The sequence below is a fragment of the Carassius gibelio genome, chromosome B9 (assembly GCF_023724105.1).
Source record: "Carassius gibelio isolate Cgi1373 ecotype wild population from Czech Republic chromosome B9, carGib1.2-hapl.c, whole genome shotgun sequence".
Lineage (NCBI taxonomy): Eukaryota > Metazoa > Chordata > Actinopteri > Cypriniformes > Cyprinidae > Carassius > Carassius gibelio.
Window position 1 is genome coordinate 31,580,764 of NC_068404.1, and position 21,664 is coordinate 31,602,427.

At 36.6% G+C, this 21,664-nt stretch overlaps 1 protein-coding gene and 2 long non-coding RNA genes across 4 annotated transcripts in view; 2 read left to right on the forward strand and 1 right to left on the reverse strand.

Annotated features, from left to right (window-relative positions):
• The window catches only part of LOC127964963 (uncharacterized), a 78,958-nt gene extending 60,791 nt beyond the window's left edge, over positions 1-18,167 (forward strand). Inside the window, exons 2-4 of one of the 2 annotated variants that reach the window (XR_008155191.1) lie at positions 5,705-6,021; positions 8,180-8,423; positions 18,107-18,167. This is a non-coding gene — a long non-coding RNA (uncharacterized LOC127964963). Of the gene's footprint in view, positions 1-5,704; positions 6,022-8,179; positions 8,424-13,240; positions 13,302-18,106 lie in introns of those variants that run through there. The other variant, XR_008155190.1, reaches the window with a different exon arrangement.
• Positions 1-21,664, reverse strand: part of LOC127964884 (NACHT, LRR and PYD domains-containing protein 12-like) — a 1,383,583-nt gene that overhangs the window by 930,065 nt on the left and 431,854 nt on the right. The window contains exons 14-17 of the mRNA XM_052565314.1: positions 16,297-16,470; positions 11,433-11,606; positions 7,398-7,571; positions 5,749-5,777 (exon numbers count right to left, since the gene is read on the reverse strand). Coding sequence (XP_052421274.1) covers positions 5,749-5,777; positions 7,398-7,571; positions 11,433-11,606; positions 16,297-16,470 — 551 coding nt within the window. The remainder of the gene's footprint in view (positions 1-5,748; positions 5,778-7,397; positions 7,572-11,432; positions 11,607-16,296; positions 16,471-21,664) is intronic.
• The window catches only part of LOC127964964 (uncharacterized), a 528,628-nt gene that overhangs the window by 89,216 nt on the left and 417,748 nt on the right, over positions 1-21,664 (forward strand). Inside the window, exon 3 of the long non-coding RNA XR_008155192.1 lies at positions 18,269-18,360. This is a non-coding gene — a long non-coding RNA (uncharacterized LOC127964964). The remainder of the gene's footprint in view (positions 1-18,268; positions 18,361-21,664) is intronic.

Here is a 21,664-nt window from a genome sequence, read left to right on the forward strand (position 1 = left end):
CACTCTTTTCCTGTCATAATGATACAATTATATTATATTATTAAAATAAGATCTCTTTACTGGTCCTGGAAAACAAGGTTATAATGCACAATTCCTCAAAAATCTGTGAGAAAACATTTTGTATCAGCAAAGTTAAAATTTTCTATCATAAGATCATGTATTTTGGGAAATATTGTTGGATATTTTACTTGTTCCTAAACTAATTTAATCATCTGCAATGGTATATGATTAATTATTTTATCATACATTTTATTCTACTTACATTATATCTACCACAAATATCATCATAACTCAATATATTCCTGAGTTGTCCATAACATGTGTAAGTGACCATGTGCCTTTCTTCCAGCACTCATCGATGAACAAAGATCATCTATTCACCAAAATACAGCTGTTATTCCAGATAGACATAGTGTTATGTGGGCTAAAATTGTGCTTAAAAACCAGTTTCAAGGGTAAAGTACAATTGTCTAAACTTGTAAAAAGAAGTTCAGTGAATCTTCAGTAATCTGTAGGTAGCTTTGTAATGTGTCTTAAGTAAAATATTTTTTCACTGCATTGCTTTTCAACCATTTTTTTTTTGGGGGGGGGGGGGGGGGGGGGTTCAATCTGTATTGTTTCTAACAGGATTGAGCGTCTCTGTGGTGATGTCAGAATCACGGGCACCAACAAGTCCTCAGACACGCTGCACTCGCTGGAGGCAGAAGGATTGCTCGACAGATCAGTGATTGAGGACCTTTTCAGTGTGCACTACACTTTTCTCCCAAGACTTCAGGCAGACTTGGACACATGTTCAGAAGCCTGGAATCATCATTCACTCTCCTCAGAGGACAATCGAAGCAGAGCAGCTGTGGCAGATTGGAGTGATGCACACAAATAATGAGCGATCTGAGAGATACGAGGAATGGTAATGCTGTCTTAGTCAGTAGCCCTCACTGCAGAACACACAAGATCCAGCGAGCAGAGACGCTCGGTTAAGACATATTTAAAGTTGAAAAGTTGAAAGTCCAAATCTTCAGTCTTTTCCACAAGCCCTCTCTGCTCTGACTGGTCAGATGCCCGGTCCGTTGTTGAACTGATGTAATTTAAGTATTAAGAGTAATGATGTTCCTTCATCTTCAAGGCTTTGAATGAAGTCCTGCAAGTAGTTCACAATCCGTGATTCTCTCTGCGCTTCACTGAACCCACCGCACTTAAAACAGTGACAGGGACATCAGATATTTCATTTTTTCTCATGACAATGGAAAACCTGTAAAAAGCTGCAGATGAGAGTCTACGAATGAGTATAATGTCCCAAAAACATCTAACCCTGATGTGTGGATTGAAGAGAAAGGAGGAGAGTCAGATGGACAGAATCACAGATACTACACCTGACAATGTCTTCCTTTCATCACATGTTAGGATCCTGTGTACCACATGCTACGATTCTTTCAGAAAGCTCAAGCAAGGCTGTAGTGTCTGCAGTCTCAATCTAAAGAAATAAAAACCAGGAGTAACACACACATACACTACACAGATGTATATACAAATCTGAATTGAGTTGAATTAGAAAACCTTGTCAATCAGATCTAGCAGGTCTGCATCTGTTATGTCAGCTCATCTTTATTAATCTCCCGGAAGAAATGAAATCGTAAATCCACTCCATGAAAAAGGTCCTGTCAGGATCGTGGCAGGGAGGAACTCAAGTGCAGACTGGGATCTCAAAACAAAGGGTTTATTAAATACAAAAGGGGGAAAATAAATACCCACGAGGGGGAAAACAGGACTAAGGCAGATACAACAATAACTAAACAGGACTGATCAGACAAGATAAACAAAGACTCAAAACTAGAGAACACTAACTACAAATAACACTCACGGTTATACAGGGACTTCAGAGGTACAATCACAAGTGTAGAACACATAAGTAGTACAATGACAATGAACCGACGCAAGACAGAGCACACTAGGAGATCTAAATAGGGGGAACAATCAAGACACGACAGGTGGCACAGATGGGACAATCACGACACGACTAGGATAACAAGGGGGGCGGGGCAAGGGAACGAGACAACACAAGCACATGGCCCAAAGACAAGGCCATGCGCTTGTACACAAAACATGGGTCTGTCATGATCCTGCCTCAAGACTAGGAAAAATCAAGGACACGAGGGCAGAATCATGACAGGTCCATCCTGAGTAATGCTCACTGCCATTATTTCACCAACTATCCTAAAGTACAACAACAATATTGATTAAACATTACAATGAATGTAATATGGTGTATTTATTTATCAAAATGCTCCTCTCCAGAAGTAATTTTCTAGCTGAATACCAAGTTGATGGTCCCTGAATATGGATTTGATGAGAAACATGACATCTTGTTGACGAGCTGTTTGTGACGTCTCTGAAGTACGGCTGAAGCACTGATTGAGCGATTACATGTGACAGGATTCATGTCAGTAAATTGTCCTGTATCTGTTTACAGACCCTTTGGCATTCATTCATGTTTATTTGGCGCTGTAGCCCGTAACTGGTGTTAAAAACAGAGGAAGACGTGATCTTTCAAGGCACAAAGCCTATTGTGGTTTAATGGATGAGAGATGTGCTATAATGTTGTGTTCATTCATCAGCTGTAAAGAGACGATCCATCCTTGGGATTTACCAATCAGTTTGTAAAGATGAGGTTGGTTCAATTAAAATTGAGACCTCAATGTTTTTTACCCAGCTGTAATGCTAATAAATCTTCCTGAAATTGTCATCCTGAAAGTCTGTAATTGAATACTCAAGATTTTTCCCAGTGCTCTCTCCCTCAAATAATCTTTCCTCAATTCCGGCCATCATTTCTGTGAAAAAAGCAAGTTTCCAGTACTATTAAACAAATGCACTGAAGTTACTTAAGAAGATGATGACTACATTTGATAAAACTGCATGATTAATGCAGTGGTGCTTCATCTGAGAACACACACACAGCGGTCAGGAATTGTTTCATCAGAGCAGCTCGATCTATCCCAGGATCTCCAATGAAAGAGACTCTGAGGGGATTCTTCGGAGAGGACTTCTTCTGTGTCAGGCTTCGGGAGAACATGTCTTCTCTTGTGACACAGAGGATGAAAACGGCTGAAGGGTCTATTGCCTCTTTAAGTGTGTCGATTGTGTCTGTAAGACTTGAGAAAAAGAAAACAGATATGCATTCTTTTTTAGCTTTTGGTCGATGTAAAAAAGGCACTATAAATTAAACTTAATTGCATCTCTTGTGCTTGTCTTGCTTTTGTCCCGTTATGATGAAATCTTGGTTTGGTCTATCATCAGCTCTGAAAGAAATTCAATTTAGCTAAATAAAAATGACTACCACACACAAACAACTGAAGATAAGAACTGTAGGTTACACCAATAATTTCAAGAAAACACAAAGCATAAAATAAAAATAATAACCTTTCCCCACAGGTACTTGCATGTGCTTCAATAAAGTCTTCTGAACACATGGCAGAACACACAGGACAAGATACCTCACAAACAAATGCAGGAAAACACCTCAAACACAGAAAAACTGCATTTTCTCCAGTCATTCCTCCAGTCTTCAGTGTCACATGATCTTCAGCAATCATTCTAATATACTTGATCTGATTCTCTTAATATCAGTGTTGAAATGGTTGTGCTGCCTAATATCTTCTTGGAATCTCTGATCATTTTTTTCTGGATTCATTAAGGAATGAAAAAGATTTGGAAGGACATGAGGGTGAGTAAATTATGACAATTTTCATTAATGGCTGAAGTTTCTCTTTAAAGGAACACAATCCCTTTGAGAACAAAAGTTATGATAATGTTTTGATGTAATCTATGATCTCTCAGATCTTCCACAGACAGCAAGGGTTCTCCAGCGGCGAAGACACAGAAATGTAGTAAGGACATTGTTAAAATGCTCAATGGATCATTAATATGTTATGTGTAACAACAACATATAAACTTACCTTATCAATCTGTGATTGGTGTCTATGTGCATCATAGATTTAGGCCTTTACACTCTTGATTATCAGCATGGATTTTAGCTGATAGTTACTGATCGACTATCAATGCTGATTAATCACCAAAACTGATCAATCAATCAACCTCTATTATTCATTTCTTTTGAAACAGAAATCCAGAAATATATCCAAGCTATTTCATCCTCAGAGAAATCTCTTCAGATGATAAACCTGTGCCAGCGTTTCATTTATTTTGGTGAATATTAAGTCTATATTCTGTATTTTTTTTCTAATTGATAATGTGCTTTGAATCTCATTTTATTTGAATAGGTACTTTTACATATGTTTTCATACCTTGGTAATAATTATTATTATAATTTTTTTTATAATTTAAAAAAGTAAAATATTTCTTGGTGACACTCAATATGTCAAGTTAATTTAGAAAATAAAAGTTTTGAATTGTATTTAAATCAAGATACAGCAGGGCACACATTTCTCATGATGATATCAAGTGGAAGCTCCTCTTCTCGAGATTACACACATTTTAATAAAAATAAACACTTACAAAGGTTACACACTCAAATGTTAGACTGGATTAAAATGTAAGAAAATGTACAAGTGATAAGTTTTCTATTTCTGAATTTCAGGATACACAGTTATGATGATCTATATTAAATCTGGACAGCTCAGGATATAAGCCCATCACTGAAAATATCACATTGATTTTCTTGGTTTTCAGTGCTGTATAAACAGATCAACTATTTTCTTAATGTCCTTTGGATAAAAACATCTTTTGATGAATTAGTTTAGTTTCCTTGAAGCTTGTTTCTTCTGTTCATCAACACTGCTCCACACATTACACTTCCATGCATTCATTTAACTTCACATCACTGATTCCTGTAGCGGCTCTTATTCACCATCAGCTGATCCTGAGGAAACTGAACTGACGTCTAAATACTGAGAGTCCTACAATAAAACACACAGACAGTCAGATATGAGTATGAGACATTACTGCTGTCACATCACATCAGCAGATCCAGCTCAGAAACACACAGTATATTCATATTACAGTCAGAGATATGAATCAGAGTATGTGAGCGGAGCGCGGAGTGGAGCGTGTGATTTTGACTGGAGCGAGGAGCGGATCTTTTAAAAGTCGGAGCGTCGTGGTTTTCACTCTCTCCAAGAGCGCTCCAGCACCGCTCCGTCACGAGAACAATTCATGCCAACAGCCCGTAATATAACTGGATATTTAGCAAGAAATCACATGTTAAACATATTTAGCTGAAATACTTTAGACGTGGAGTGAAGGTGGAGCGGTGTTTCTGATATCAGTGAGTGTGGAGTGGAGCGGAGCGGAGTGATAATTAAATGATCGGAGCGCGGAGGAGAAATTGTTGACGCTCCACTCCGCTCACATACTCTGATCTGATGAACAACTGATCATAGATTAATAACAGTGAATGATCAACAACTCTCTCTTTATCATTTACACACAGAGACACTGGAGGAGATGAACATATTCATATATTCATAGATCATCACAGAATTAAACAGTTTAAAGAACAGAAACTAAAGTGGAGCTGAATTATTATCTTATGTTCTCCAAATATGTCTGTTACTAAATTTTAGCTATTTTAAATAATAATATACTCACAGTAGTATAATGTCTCCAGTTTATAACGTGGATCATCTTTCAGATCAGAGAGTAACTTCACTGATTCTCCTAGCTTATTCCCAGACAGATCCAGTTGTCTCAGGTGTGAGGGGTTTGATCTCAGAGCTGAAGCCAGAGCAGAACAACCTTCATCTGTGACGCCACAATCAATCAACCTGTAGAGAACAATGACACAGTGTTAATTGTAGTTGAAGTGTGTGTAGTTTGTTATTGACTCTGGTCTCAGAGCAGGAGAGGAGATATAATGACAAGCATTGCCACAAACTGCTGCTGATAGAATGAGATTTCTGCATGTTGATGCTCAATGCTGCTGTTTGAAACTGTCATGTGCTTCAGGACTGAACAGACACACAGAGCTGAATGTGAGATATTGTTTCATAGTGATATAAGCACAGATCTGTCTGGAGAAACACTCACTTGCTCCTCTAATTATGATTTACAGTTGACCTAAAAATGAAGATTAAAAATCATCAAAATCCCACAGACTTACATTGAGGAAATGTTCAGATGAGCCAAGACTATTCAAACTCCAACTGTCAAAATTCAAATGTAAACAAACTGAAGGTCTTTAGACTCCATTTAACTGCCATTCTATGTTCTATTTCTAGACCATTCAAACTCATTTAACCTTCCATTCTGTCTAATATTTCTAATCTATCAATCATCTATATGGGGCAGTCGTGGTCTAATGGTCAGAGAGTCTGACTTGTAACCCACAGACAGGGATGTACTGGTCATCAGGAGTAAAGTGATCAACAACACAAGTGTCTTGATCCATTCAGATGTGACACAGAATTGTGTTTTACAGTCGTGTGATATGAGAGCATTAAAGCTTCTGTAGTGATGCTGGCTGAAAACACACACCACAATCTAAACTTCATGACGAGATCAATTGGAAAATGACAAAACATAGACTTGTAAATTCATCATCATAGTAATTTAACTTGCAGTTATTAACACTGTACAATAGAGATGTATTTATTATAAATGTTACTGTTATTAGCCTGCTTAAATATAACCAGTAAATAAGTTCTTAAAGGTCAGTTCACCCAAAAATAAAAATGGTCATTTTCTCAAAATCGTGTCATTTCAAACCTGTATGAATTTCTTTCTTCTGTGGAACATAAAAGAAGATAATTTCAGGAATGCAATACATTTTTGTCCATACAGAAATCAAGGGTAACCAAAATGGTTTGGTCACGTTCTACAAAATATCTGTTGTGTTCTACAGAAGCAACTAAGTCACACAGGTTTGGATTGACATGAGGGTGAGGAAATGATGACAGAATTTATTTATCAATAGATTTCCTGCATTCTAGCTCAAAATCAATGCTTTACTGTCAAGTGCATTTCTATGTGACACAAATACATTATTAAATTTGCTGCATTTATCATGAATTCAGTAATATCTGTTATTATTTACTCCAATTAAAGGCCCTGTCACCCAGTAAAACATTCATGGAGGAACTCGTGGGTCAGATGGACTGGATTTGTCCAGAGCTGAATTTTAACCCCAGTCCAGCCCTGAACACAGGTCACAGGTTTGAGTCTCATTCAATCAGTAGGAAGTATTACATTCACAAACAATACCTAATTTTGTTTAATTTTGTCTGACTTTCTGGGTGATTTGTTTTTCACTTCACAAATATTTTACAGTGTGTCATATAGTGAAAGTTTAATATCTATTATTATTTACTCCAATTAAAGGCCTTGACACAGAGTAAAACATTCATGGAGGAACTTGTGGGTCAGATGGACTGGATTTATAATCTTACCACAGTTTCTCCAGTTTACAGTGAGGATCCTTCAGTCCGTCACAGAGACGCTTCACTCCCAAATCTCTTATTTTATTCCCAGACAGATCCAGTTGTCTCAGGTGTGAGGGGTTTGATCTCAGAGCTGAAGCCAGAGCAGAACAACCTTCATCTGTGACGTCACAATCACTCAACCTGTAGAGAACAATGACACAGTGTTAATTGTAGTTGAAGTGTGTGTAGTTTGTTATTGACTCTGGTCTCAGAGCAGGAGAGGAGATATAATGACAAGCATTGCCACAAACTGCTGCTGATAGAATGAGATTTCTGCATGTTGATGCTCAATGCTGCTGTTTGAAACTGTCATGTGCTTCAGGACTGAACAGACACACAGAGCTGAATGTGAGATATTGTTTCATAGTGGTATAAGCACTAGGGATGCACGATATTGGATTTTGGCCGATATTCGATATGCCGATATTTTCAAAATAATTTTGGCCGATGTCGATACCGATATCGATATATATACAAATATATACTGATATATTTAAACTTTAATTTTACTGAAGAGAAATCCATGTATCTCTTCTGTACTGATTCTACCATAAATTTATTATTTTACAAATGTAGACAGACATTCACATCTGAAAAACAGGTCAATTATTTCACTTGGAGAATATCGGTTTGGCTCATCGGCAGAAATATTCATATCGGCCGATACCGATAATGGTCATTTTAAGCTTTTATCGGCCGATACCGATATTGTGCCGATATTATCGTGCATCCCTAATAAGCACAGATAGTTTGTTTGGGTTACATAACCACCGCAATAAAGAATGAAGGCCAACCCAGTGTGAATTATACAAAAAGACAGAAGAGAAAAAAGTACTAGATATACACAATATATACAATAAATATATGAGGGTGAGTGAGTAATGTCCTTGGAAGTCCAATGGGGCTTCTCGGGTCGACATTAACACACTGACAAAATTATATTCAAAATTAAAAATATTTTTATACCACTTTTTAATGTGTGATTGTGTAAAGGTGATCACCAGATGCCAACCTTTCGTGAACTTGCTTACACTCGTTCTCATGTGTGTGTGTGTGTGTGTGTGTGTTCGGTTCGGTCTCACCGGTGCAATATTTGGAGTCCGGGAGCAGGTTGAGAACAGCGCTGTCCTGTGACGAAGTCCTCAGTAAAATAATCCAATGGCGTCAGGTTATTTCCACGAGGAAGCAACTCAAAGTCACAGGTAAATACAGCAGGTAATAATGATCAGGCGATCGATCGCTAAATCCTAAAGTGAGCACATTGACGTCACAGGGATTTCCGCATCACGAGCGAACTCTCGCGAGAAGAAACAGAGTCGACAGTTCTCAACGGGGCAATACAAACACAGAAACGTTAACCCTTAAGGCGCCAGGGATTTTAGGAAAAATATTTTGTATTTTGGCATCAAGATTTCAAAAGCTTGTGACTTGAAAGGGCTTAAAGATGGAGATCTACTGTCAATTAGAAAAATGTTTGGCATGATCGAAAGTTTACGTGGGGTGTAAATATACTAATCTAATTTGCATATTATGACGTCACCATGGGCGGCTATCTCGAATTTCATAATATTCAGGAAATATTAGATTTTGAATTGATGTTTGAACATATTTACATGTTTTTGTGTGTGTATATGTCTTTTTTATCCTCATTCCAAATTATCAGAACAGAGGAAGCCAACAATAAAACAGGAGAAAGTACTAAATTATTACTATATCACTACACTATATAGTAGTAAAACACATGTGAACAGTAGCTTACTTTTTGATCAGTTCATTAGTAATATTCAGGAAATAATAGATATTGAATAGATGTTTGAACTTATTTGCAAGGTTTTTTTTTTTTTTGTATTTGATTGCTGTTGTTTTTTTATTCTCATTCCAAATGATCAGGGGGAAAAACGAGAAAAGTAGTAGATTATTACTATATTACTGTGCCATAGTAAAATACATGAGCCTATTTTTTGATCAGTTGAGCATCTATCTGCCCAATCAGGCATCTATGTGACACAGTTGGTAGTTGTTGAGAGCATGGTTCCTCTCATTCATTGCATGACACAGCGCACCTTCTCCACACAGACTGCACCTGTACTGTCTGCCGGCCGAGTATTAGAGCGTGCGCGATCAGCAACAGCTCTCCTATGGACACTATGACCACGTTCACCTCTGTTACCCGCTTCCCCGTTGAGCAAAGGCTCGAAACGATCGCTTGTTTGTGCTTCGTGAACACTCTCGCCTTGCACGGTGGCACCATTGAGCTGCAAAGATGTACCGCGAGACGTGCGATCATTAGACGGCCGATCGTCATTTCCAAAAGGCAAATATTCCCCTTCAGAGTCAGAATCGGTGAACAACATTTGCAACACATCCTCTTTGTATTAGCCATCTGGCGATTTTCTCTCATAAATCTCACGATTTACACTCACGCTATGAAATGAATAGCTTCCGCATCAATAACATGAGAGCTCGACACTTTGAACATAAACAATGCATAATGTTGGTCTAGAATCAAAGTACTACGTGTCTGCCATCTAGTGGAAGGGAATACAAATGAGATATTACACCATATAAGGAACTACAGTCTATTTTATTAAGGATGACGTCTTGTTGCAATTTTGCGACTTTGGCGCTTAGAGGGTTAATAACAGCTGTGCCACATCAACAATCAGATTAACATTTAATCAACAGCTTTATAAACCTATACCTCTTATGTGGCCGAGCTACAAACTATCTTCTGCTCATCAAGGCTGAATTTATTTGATCAAAATAAAGAAATAAATATTGTGAAATATTATTACAAATACAAAAAAAGTTTACAAATTAAATATAAAATGTAATGTTATTCCTGTTATGCAAATCAGAATGTTCTTCATCATTATTCCAGTTTTCAGTGTCACGTGATCTTTTAGAAATCATTACAATTTATTTTAACCTCAAGAAACATTTCTGATTATTATCAATGTTGAACATTTTGCTACTTCATATTTTGTGTTGAAATGATGCACTTTATTTTTTTGATAAATATAAAGTTTAATGAACAGTATTTATTTGCATTTATCAATATATTAATTAAATTGGTAAATGCATTTATTAAATAAAAATCATTTTAAATTCCTTCACACAGTTTTTGTCGTTTTCATGAATGATGAATAAAATGATTAATTTCTCTCTTTTTTTAAATCTTATACAAATGTTTGAGTCGTATCATAGTTTCCACAAAAATATTAAGCAGCAAAACTGTTTTTAATATTGATAATAATCTGAAATGTTTCTTGAGCAGTAAATCAGAATGATTTCTGAAGGATTGTGTGACACTAAACTTCTTTGTAAACAACAACAGATTTATAAATGTTTCTAATGATGAATGTTGTGTTCCCAAATGTAAATTAAAGCGTCTCAAATCAAGCGCAGCACTAACAGTGAATCAGAACCAGAAACAGTACAGTAACAGCAGACATGGAGCGTCACACTACAGTCTTTATAAACTCATCCCTGCAAATAGTCTCTTATGTTAAATCACACTATTCATTACACAGCTGAGCTTTATATTGATCTGTGTTAATATGTACAGAGTAGTGGTGTGTGTGTGTGTGTGTGTTTGTGTGTGTGCGTGTGTGTGTGTGAGAGAGAGAGAGAGAGAGAGAGAGAGAGAGAGAGTGTGTGTGTGTGTGTGTGTGTGTGTGTGTGTGTGTGTGTTTCTCCATCACTCAAGGATATCAGAACCTGAGATCTCCCTCACTGTGAGATATTATTCATACTTGCAGATAGTACTTAACAAGACGAGCTATTAGCACTTAGCGTAACAGAATCCATTTAAAGGTGTTGCTAATGCAGAAACAGCTTTAACATGAACACAGAAGTCCACACATGAACAAGAAACAAAGACACACAATGTTTTACTTTCTGTATCTCTGTCTCTTGATACAACTATTGTGTTTTCTGGCTTTCTGGGTGATTTGTTTTTCACTTCACAAATATTTTACAGTGTGTCATATATAATCTTACCACAGTTTCTCCAGTTTACAGCGAGGATCCTCCAGTCCAGCACAGAGACACTTCACTCCTGAATCTCTTATTTTATTCCCAAACAGACTCAGTTCTCTCAGGTGTGAGGGGTTTGATCTCAGAGCTGAAGTCAGAGCAGAACAACCTTCATCTGTGACGTCACAATCTCTCAACCTGTAGAGAACAATGACACACTCTTCACTCTCTCAGATCAGATCAGTTTAGCTGTGAATCCATTAGTAAAGAGAAAGAACAAATCAATGTGTGATGAATCACTGGACTGAGATTTAAAATGTCAAAAAAGAAATCAAAATAGCATAAATCATTTAAAACCTCATTCAAAGATAAAATAAAAATTCTTTATTACTCTGTCAAGATTTTTAACCAAATACAGGCATGTGATTGGAAACATTACAATTATTAATGATTTTGAAATAACTTGTAACCAGTGTTGGGAGTAACGCATTACAGTAACATATTACTTTTAGCTGTAACACAGTAGTGTAAGGCATTACTAATCAATTTTCAGTAATATTTTACTCTGTTCTTGTTCAGTAACGCTTTACAACACACTTTTAGCCCAAAATTTAATTGATCAAAGAAAAGAGAAAAGAATAAAACAGCAAGACATGAACGAATCAAAGATGCAGCAAATTAGTTCCATTTCCTGTTTGTGGTCAGTCAATAGCTGCGTGTGGTGTCCACGTTTGGAAATAAAGACTAAACGTCAGCTTCTGATATATTTGTTTAGTGATGTTTTTTCATTCATCTCTCTCTCGCTGGTGTAACTCTGTATTGTGACGTAGTCCAGTGAAGGTGTGTTTAGGACGGGGTTTACAGGAGTGTGTGAGGATACTGTCATGACACAGAATGATCTCGTCCTCTGTGCTCGAGGTCCGAGGCTATTAGCTCCGTCCGGCTCGCTGTTAGCCTCGGCTCACACTGGACAGTGGAAAAGAGGCTAATGAGTGAAGATAGCAGAAGACTGTACATTCACCAGATGGATGTGTGCGCATCTTGTCATTTTACAATTGTATATGGCATTAGAGTTTACATATAGTCCTGTTGTGTCTAATATGAATAGACCCAAGCAATTCACAGATATTGGCAGATAATCTCTTTACCTCTACCATACTTGTAACAGACTTGGATGGTTTGTGATTCTGGCTGTCATCCTGTCTTGTGTTGTCTTGATCCTTCACTTTGTCGATTATAAGCTCTATTGTTAGTAGTCTGGATCGCCCACAGTCATTATGTTACTCCTCTACTGGAGCTAAAATACTCTGCAGTACATTTTGACATTTCAGAATGTTAACTTCTATTTCTGTAGTTATTTTGGTGAAAGTAACTCAAAAGTAATACTGGAGTAATGTAACACATTACAATTCTGAGACAGTAATATTGTAACGGAAGGAATTACTTTTAAATGACAGTAACAAGTCATCTATAATATTTTACAGTTTGGAAGTAATTTGCACAACACTGCTTGTAACGCTCGGCATAAAATAAGCTGACTACACAAATAAACTTTTCTGTTACCTCTTAATAGTGGAGTTTGAAGGAATGCAGGAACTATAAATAACCACCACAATAAAGAATGAAGGCCAACCCAGCGTGTATTATACAAGAAGACAGAAGAGAAAAAAGTACTAGATATACACAATATATACAATAAATATATGAGGGAGAGTGAGTAATGTCCTTGGAAGTCCAATGGGGCTTCTCGGGTCGACATTAACACACTGACAAAATTATATTCAGAATTAAAAATATTTTTAAACCACTTTTTAATGTGTGATTGTGTAAAGGTGATCACCAGATACCAACCTTTCGTGAACTTGCTTACACTCGTTCTCATGGAGGGTTTCTCTCTCTCTCTCTGTGTGTGTGTGTGTGTGTGTGTGTGTGTGTGTGTGTGTTTGTTCGGTTCGGTCTCACCGGTGCAATATTATTTGGAGTCCGGGAGCAGGTTGAGAACAGCGCTGTCCTGTGACGAAGTCCTCAGTAAAATAATCCAATGGCGTCAGGTTATTTCCACGAGGAAGCAACTCAAAGTCACAGGTAAATACAGCAGGTAATAATGATCAGGCGATCGATCGCTAAATCCTAAAGTGAGCACATTGACATCACAGGGATTCCCGCATCACGAGCGAACTCTCGCGAGAAGAAACAGAGTCCACAGTTCTCAACGGGGCAATACAAACACAGAAACGTTAACCCTTAAGGCGCCAGGGTTTTTTGGAAAAAAATGTTGTATTGTGGCATCAAGATTTCAAAAGCTTGTGACTTGAAAGGGCTTAAAGATAGAGATCTACTGTCAATTAGAAAAATGTTTGGCATGATCGAAAGTTTACGTGGGGTGTAAATATACTAATCTAATTTGCATATTATGACGTCACCATGGGCGGCTATCTCGAATTTCATAATATTCAGGAAATATTAGATACTGAATTGATGTTTGAACATATTTACATGTTTTTGTGTGTGTATATGTCTTTTTTATCCTCATTCCAAATGATCAGAACAGAGGAAGCCAACAATAAAACATGAGAAAGTACTAAATTATTACTATATCACTACACTACATAGTAGTAAAACACATGTAAAACAACAGTAGCTTACTTTTTGATCAGTTCATCAGTAATATTCAGGAAATAATAGATATTGAATGGATGTTTGAACTTATTTGCAAGGTTTTTTTTTTTTGATTGCTGTTGTTGTTGTTTTTTGTCTTTTTATTCTCATTCCAAATGATCAGGGGAAAAAAAAGTAGTAGATTATTACTATATTACTGTGCCATAGTAAAATACATGAGCCTATTTTTTGATCAGTTGAGCATCTATCTGCCCAATCAGGCATCTATGTGACACAGTTGGTAGTTGTTGAGAGCATGGTTCCTCTCATTCATTGCATGACACAGCGCACCTTCTCCACACAGACTGCACCTGTACTGTCTGCCGGCCGAGTATTAGAGCGTGCGCGATCAGCAACAGCTCTCCTATGGACACTATGACCACGTTCACCTCTGTTACCCGCTTCCCCGTTGAGCAAAGGCTCGAAACGATCGCTTGTTTGTGCTTCGTGAACACTCTCGCCTTGCACGGTGGCACCATTGAGCTGCAAAGATGTACCGCGAGACGTGCGATCATTAGACGGCCGATCGTCATTTCCAAAAGGCAAATATTCCCCTTCAGAGTCAGAATCGGTGAACAACATTTGCAACACATCCTCTTTGTATTAGCCATCTGGCGATTTTCTCTCATAAATCTCACGATTTACACTCACGCTATGAAATGAATAGCTTCCGCATCAATAACATGAGAGCTCGACACTTTGAACATAAACAATGCATAATGTTGGTCTAGAATCAAAGTACTACGTGTCTGCCATCTAGTGGAAGGGAATACAAATGAGATATTACACCATATAAGGAACTACAGTCTATTTTATTAAGGATGACGTCTTGTTGCAATTTTGCGACTTTGGCGCTTAGAGGGTTAATAACAGCTGTGCCACATCAACAATCAGATTAACATTTAATCAACAGCTTTATAAACCTATACCTCTTATGTGGCCGAGCTACAAACTATCTTCTGCTCATCAAGGCTGAATTTATTTGATCAAAATAAAGAAATAAATATTGTGAAATATTATTACAAATACAAAAAAAGTTTACAAATTAAATATAAAATGTAATGTTATTCCTGTTATGCAAATCAGAATGTTCTTCATCATTATTCCAGTTTTCAGTGTCACGTGATCTTTTAGAAATCATTACAATTTATTTTAACCTCAAGAAACATTTCTGATTATTATCAATGTTGAACATTTTGCTACTTCATATTTTGTGTTGAAATGATGCACTTTATTTTTTTGATAAATATAAAGTTTAATGAACAGTATTTATTTGCATTTATCAATATATTAATTAAATTGGTAAATGCATTTATTAAATAAAAATCATTTTAAATTCCTTCACACAGTTTTTGTCGTTTTCATGAATGATGAATAAAATGATTAATTTCTCTCTTTTTTTAAATCTTATACAAATGTTTGAGTCGTATCATAGTTTCCACAAAAATATTAAGCAGCAAAACTGTTTTTAATATTGATAATAATCTGAAATGTTTCTTGAGCAGTAAATCAGAATGATTTCTGAAGGATTGTGTGACACTAAACTTCTTTGTAAACAACAACAGATTTATAAATGTTTCTAATGATGAATGTTGTGTTCCCAAATGTAAATTAAAGCGTCTCAAATCAAGCGCAGCACTAACAGTGAATCAGAACCAGAAACAGTACAGTAACAGCAGACATGGAGCGTCACACTACAGTCTTTATAAACTCATCCCTGCAAATAGTCTCTTATGTTAAATCACACTATTCATTACACAGCTGAGCTTTATATTGATCTGTGTTAATATGTACAGAGTAGTGGTGTGTGTGTGTGTGTGTGTTTGTGTGTGTGCGTGTGTGTGTGTGAGAGAGAGAGAGAGAGAGAGAGAGAGAGAGAGTGTGTGTGTGTGTGTGTGTGTGTGTGTGTGTGTGTGTGTGTTTCTCCATCACTCAAGGATATCAGAACCTGAGATCTCCCTCACTGTGAGATATTATTCATACTTGCAGATAGTACTTAACAAGACGAGCTATTAGCACTTAGCGTAACAGAATCCATTTAAAGGTGTTGCTAATGCAGAAACAGCTTTAACATGAACACAGAAGTCCACACATGAACAAGAAACAAAGACACACAATGTTTTACTTTCTGTATCTCTGTCTCTTGATACAACTATTGTGTTTTCTGGCTTTCTGGGTGATTTGTTTTTCACTTCACAAATATTTTACAGTGTGTCATATATAATCTTACCACAGTTTCTCCAGTTTACAGCGAGGATCCTCCAGTCCAGCACAGAGACACTTCACTCCTGAATCTCTTATTTTATTCCCAAACAGACTCAGTTCTCTCAGGTGTGAGGGGTTTGATCTCAGAGCTGAAGTCAGAGCAGAACAACCTTCATCTGTGACGTCACAATCTCTCAACCTGTAGAGAACAATGACACACTCTTCACTCTCTCAGATCAGATCAGTTTAGCTGTGAATCCATTAGTAAAGAGAAAGAACAAATCAATGTGTGATGAATCACTGGACTGAGATTTAAAATGTCAAAAAAGAAATCAAAATAGCATAAATCATTTAAAACCTCATTCAAAGATAAAATAAAAATTCTTTATTACTCTGTCAAGATTTTTAACCAAATACAGGCATGTGATTGGAAACATTACAATTATTAATGATTTTGAAATAACTTGTAACCAGTGTTGGGAGTAACGCATTACAGTAACATATTACTTTTAGCTGTAACACAGTAGTGTAAGGCATTACTAATCAATTTTCAGTAATATTTTACTCTGTTCTTGTTCAGTAACGCTTTACAACACACTTTTAGCCCAAAATTTAATTGATCAAAGAAAAGAGAAAAGAATAAAACAGCAAGACATGAACGAATCAAAGATGCAGCAAATTAGTTCCATTTCCTGTTTGTGGTCAGTCAATAGCTGCGTGTGGTGTCCACGTTTGGAAATAAAGACTAAACGTCAGCTTCTGATATATTTGTTTAGTGATGTTTTTTCATTCATCTCTCTCTCGCTGGTGTAACTCTGTATTGTGTGACGTAGTCCAGTGAAGGTGTGTTTAGGACGGGGTTTACAGGAGTGTGTGAGGATACTGTCATGACACAGAATGATCTCGTCCTCTGTGCTCGAGGTCCGAGGCTATTAGCTCCGTCCGGCTCGCTGTTAGCCTCGGCTCACACTGGACAGTGGAAAAGAGGCTAATGAGTGAAGATAGCAGAAGACTGTACATTCACCAGATGGATGTGTGCGCATCTTGTCATTTTACAATTGTATATGGCATTAGAGTTTACATATAGTCCTGTTGTGTCTAATATGAATAGACCCAAGCAATTCACAGATATTGGCAGATAATCTCTTTACCTCTACCATACTTGTAACAGACTTGGATGGTTTGTGATTCTGGCTGTCATCCTGTCTTGTGTTGTCTTGATCCTTCACTTTGTCGATTATAAGCTCTATTGTTAGTAGTCTGGATCGCCCACAGTCATTATGTTACTCCTCTACTGGAGCTAAAATACTCTGCAGTACATTTTGACATTTCAGAATGTTAACTTCTATTTCTGTAGTTATTTTGGTGAAAGTAACTCAAAAGTAATACTGGAGTAATGTAACACATTACAATTCTGAGACAGTAATATTGTAACGGAAGGAATTACTTTTAAATGACAGTAACAAGTCATCTATAATATTTTACAGTTTGGAAGTAATTTGCACAACACTGCTTGTAACGCTCGGCATAAAATAAGCTGACTACACAAATAAACTTTTCTGTTACCTCTTAATAGTGGAGTTTGAAGGAATGCAGGAACTATAAATAACCACCACAATAAAGAATGAGGGCCAACCCAGCGTGTATTATACAAGAAGACAGAAGAGAAAAAAGTACTAGATATACACAATATATACAATAAATATATGAGGGAGAGTGAGTAATGTCCTTGGAAGTCCAATGGGGCTTCTCGGGTCGACATTAACACACTGACAAAATTATATTCAGAATTAAAAATATTTTTAAACCACTTTTTAATGTGTGATTGTGTAAAGGTGATCACCAGATACCAACCTTTCGTGAACTTGCTTACACTCGTTCTCATGGAGGGTTTCTCTCTCTCTCTCTGTGTGTGTGTGTGTGTGTGTGTGTGTGTGTGTGTGTGTGTTGTTCGGTTCGGTCTCACCGGTGCAATATTATTTGGAGTCCGGGAGCAGGTTGAGAACAGCGCTGTCCTGTGACGAAGTCCTCAGTAAAATAATCCAATGGCGTCAGGTTATTTCCACGAGGAAGCAACTCAAAGTCACAGGTAAATACAGCAGGTAATAATGATCAGGCGATCGATCGCTAAATCCTAAAGTGAGCACATTGACATCACAGGGATTCCCGCATCACGAGCGAACTCTCGCGAGAAGAAACAGAGTCCACAGTTCTCAACGGGGCAATACAAACACAGAAACGTTAACCCTTAAGGCGCCAGGGTTTTTTGGAAAAAAATGTTGTATTGTGGCATCAAGATTTCAAAAGCTTGTGACTTGAAAGGGCTTAAAGATAGAGATCTACTGTCAATTAGAAAAATGTTTGGCATGATCGAAAGTTTACGTGGGGTGTAAATATACTAATCTAATTTGCATATTATGACGTCACCATGGGCGGCTATCTCGAATTTCATAATATTCAGGAAATATTAGATACTGAATTGATGTTTGAACATATTTACATGTTTTTGTGTGTGTATATGTCTTTTTTATCCTCATTCCAAATGATCAGAACAGAGGAAGCCAACAATAAAACATGAGAAAGTACTAAATTATTACTATATCACTACACTACATAGTAGTAAAACACATGTAAAACAACAGTAGCTTACTTTTTGATCAGTTCATCAGTAATATTCAGGAAATAATAGATATTGAATGGATGTTTGAACTTATTTGCAAGGTTTTTTTTTTTTTGATTGCTGTTGTTGTTGTTTTTTGTCTTTTTATTCTCATTCCAAATGATCAGGGGAAAAAAAAGTAGTAGATTATTACTATATTACTGTGCCATAGTAAAATACATGAGCCTATTTTTTGATCAGTTGAGCATCTATCTGCCCAATCAGGCATCTATGTGACACAGTTGGTAGTTGTTGAGAGCATGGTTCCTCTCATTCATTGCATGACACAGCGCACCTTCTCCACACAGACTGCACCTGTACTGTCTGCTATGGAAGGCCAAAAGAGTCAAATTCACGTGAATTTTAACGCGTCAACAACACGTTAAATACGTGTATTTCACGCGTAAACAACACGTATTTAACACGTTAAATACGTGTTGTTTACGTGTTAAAAAACAGCGCGTACTTAACGTGTATTTCACGTGTTAAATACACGTGAAGTACGCATTAAAAATCAGTTTGAACGGGTCAATGTCATTGGCTGCTGAGGACTTGGGTCAAACCACTTCTGTGAGCTTAGAGGGGTGTACCATTCATAGACAGGCAACCATCATTTAACATGCTATAGATCAGCTTATTCAGCCTTATTATTTTGTCTTTTTTTGTATAGACTATAGAAATAATATAATTTAATTGCAGTTTCATGAAATATTTATTTTTTAATAAATATTAATTAACATTTTGTGGTGATAGTATAATGTTTATAAAAGTTACAGTATTTTGTAATGAAACAGGACTTTTTGTTTAGCTCTTGACTCGCCAAAATATACTATTTAAATACTGTTGCTTTCTGAGTGCCATACACAAAAATACCAACTCATAACTCCACGAATATAGCAAGGAGAGTCAAAAGTTATAGTCTGAATCTACTGTGACGATCCAAGGGGCTGTAGTATTTTATTTTGCCCAGCAGGTGTCATGGGGTAAAACATTTTTGTGTCTTTAGGTTAAGTGCTGTGATGCAGGTGTGGAAAATTGATTGTGATTAACAATGCTGCCTATAAGATGCTGGCTTTCTTACCCTTTGGAGGGAAGGAGATTGGGGCTTGGTCTTTGCTGGTCTTGCGGACTTTCTCACGCTCTCCAGTCCAAGGCTTGAAGTTGTGTTTTTGTATCTTTATATTTTTTTTTATGTTTTACCTCAATGTGGTTATGGCTGTTTTCTGATTAAAACACATATTTGTGCAAATTTGATTATGTTGTATCTCTCTATTCATGTTGCTACTCCTTGATCCAAGGGGTTGTAACACTACGTTCTGTCAAATGTTTAATAGAGCTCTCCAACTGATTCATGGGTTTAGGTATTATTTACATATGAAAGATCATAATGGATTGTTTTGATTTTGGTCTCATTTCAATCTGGAGAATCGGCTGTAAATAATGATATGCCATTTTCACAATCAGAGCATGTTTCATGAAGTTATAAAGGTAAAACCATGAGAATATTGTAGCATGTGCGCATTTGGAGTTTTTTTCTTGTTTTGTTATAATTCGATGACGGATATCTTCAAATCTGAATGACAGATTATTGTATAATTGGGCTCATTTTAATCGAGAGAATTTTAAATTTTCCAATATTATTAAAATAACTAAATTACTAGTAACTACTTACTGCTCAACTCTGACTTTCAGTAAATAAAAATAGATATTTGCACATTCTCCTGCTGAGAAATAACTGACAAAATGTAATAAAAAATATAGTGTTCAAGATAATTTATATCCATCTTATTTGATATTCAATATCTCAGGACATACATAAGTTTAGTTAAAGTATCGGTTTCAAAAGTTTTGTGATAGTATAAGACTTAAGTTAGCATCGAGCATTAACATTTGTGTGGGGGAAATAGTTACAATGGAGGTAAGCAATCAATTCAGGTTTAAGATATACAAACCATTGAAATCAATATCTGTCTTTAGAAAACAATCATCTCAGGAATCAACAGCTTTTATTGTGCTTACATTTACAGCGATCGCCAAGCAGGTGGCACTTATTGAAACCTCTTTTTTTGTTCAGCAATTCTGCACTTTTTGTTCAGCGATTATGCACTCATCAGACAATCAGTAAGACATAAGCATTTAAGACTTTCAGGATTAGAATGAAAACTTGTACTAGGGTCAGGACAACAGAAGTATTCTACTGCTACCACCGTCATTTTTTGCACTTGTTACACTAGTGCGCCTAACTTTTTTCTTACAAGTCCACTTTTTTTTTCTTTTTTTTTTTATCGCTGTCCATATAAACAATATTGACTTGTAGCCTAAAAGATTAACTAACAATCTGGTTAACAATGTATTTGAAGTACATTTCTACAAGAAAGGTAACTTACTGAAAAAGTTTTGGTGCTTAAAGTGTTTCACTGAGGTGAAATTTAAACCTAAAACATCAAGATAGAGACTCATATGACAGTGTTTGTTAGACCCAGATAAATGTAAGCTATCCAATCATTTGTGAGGAGATGCTTCAGGACAGGGAAATGGCAGCATGATCACTTGCAATTTTTTCCTTGGATATGCCATCATTTTTGCTTATAAAAGGTAAAAGTAATACATTATTCGTAACTGTACACACAATATCAACAAAACAGTTGCTCGTTCTGCCATGTTGTCTTTAATAGGAGTACAAAAATTAACCGAAACTCAGTGAAAACATATACATATATATACATACATACAT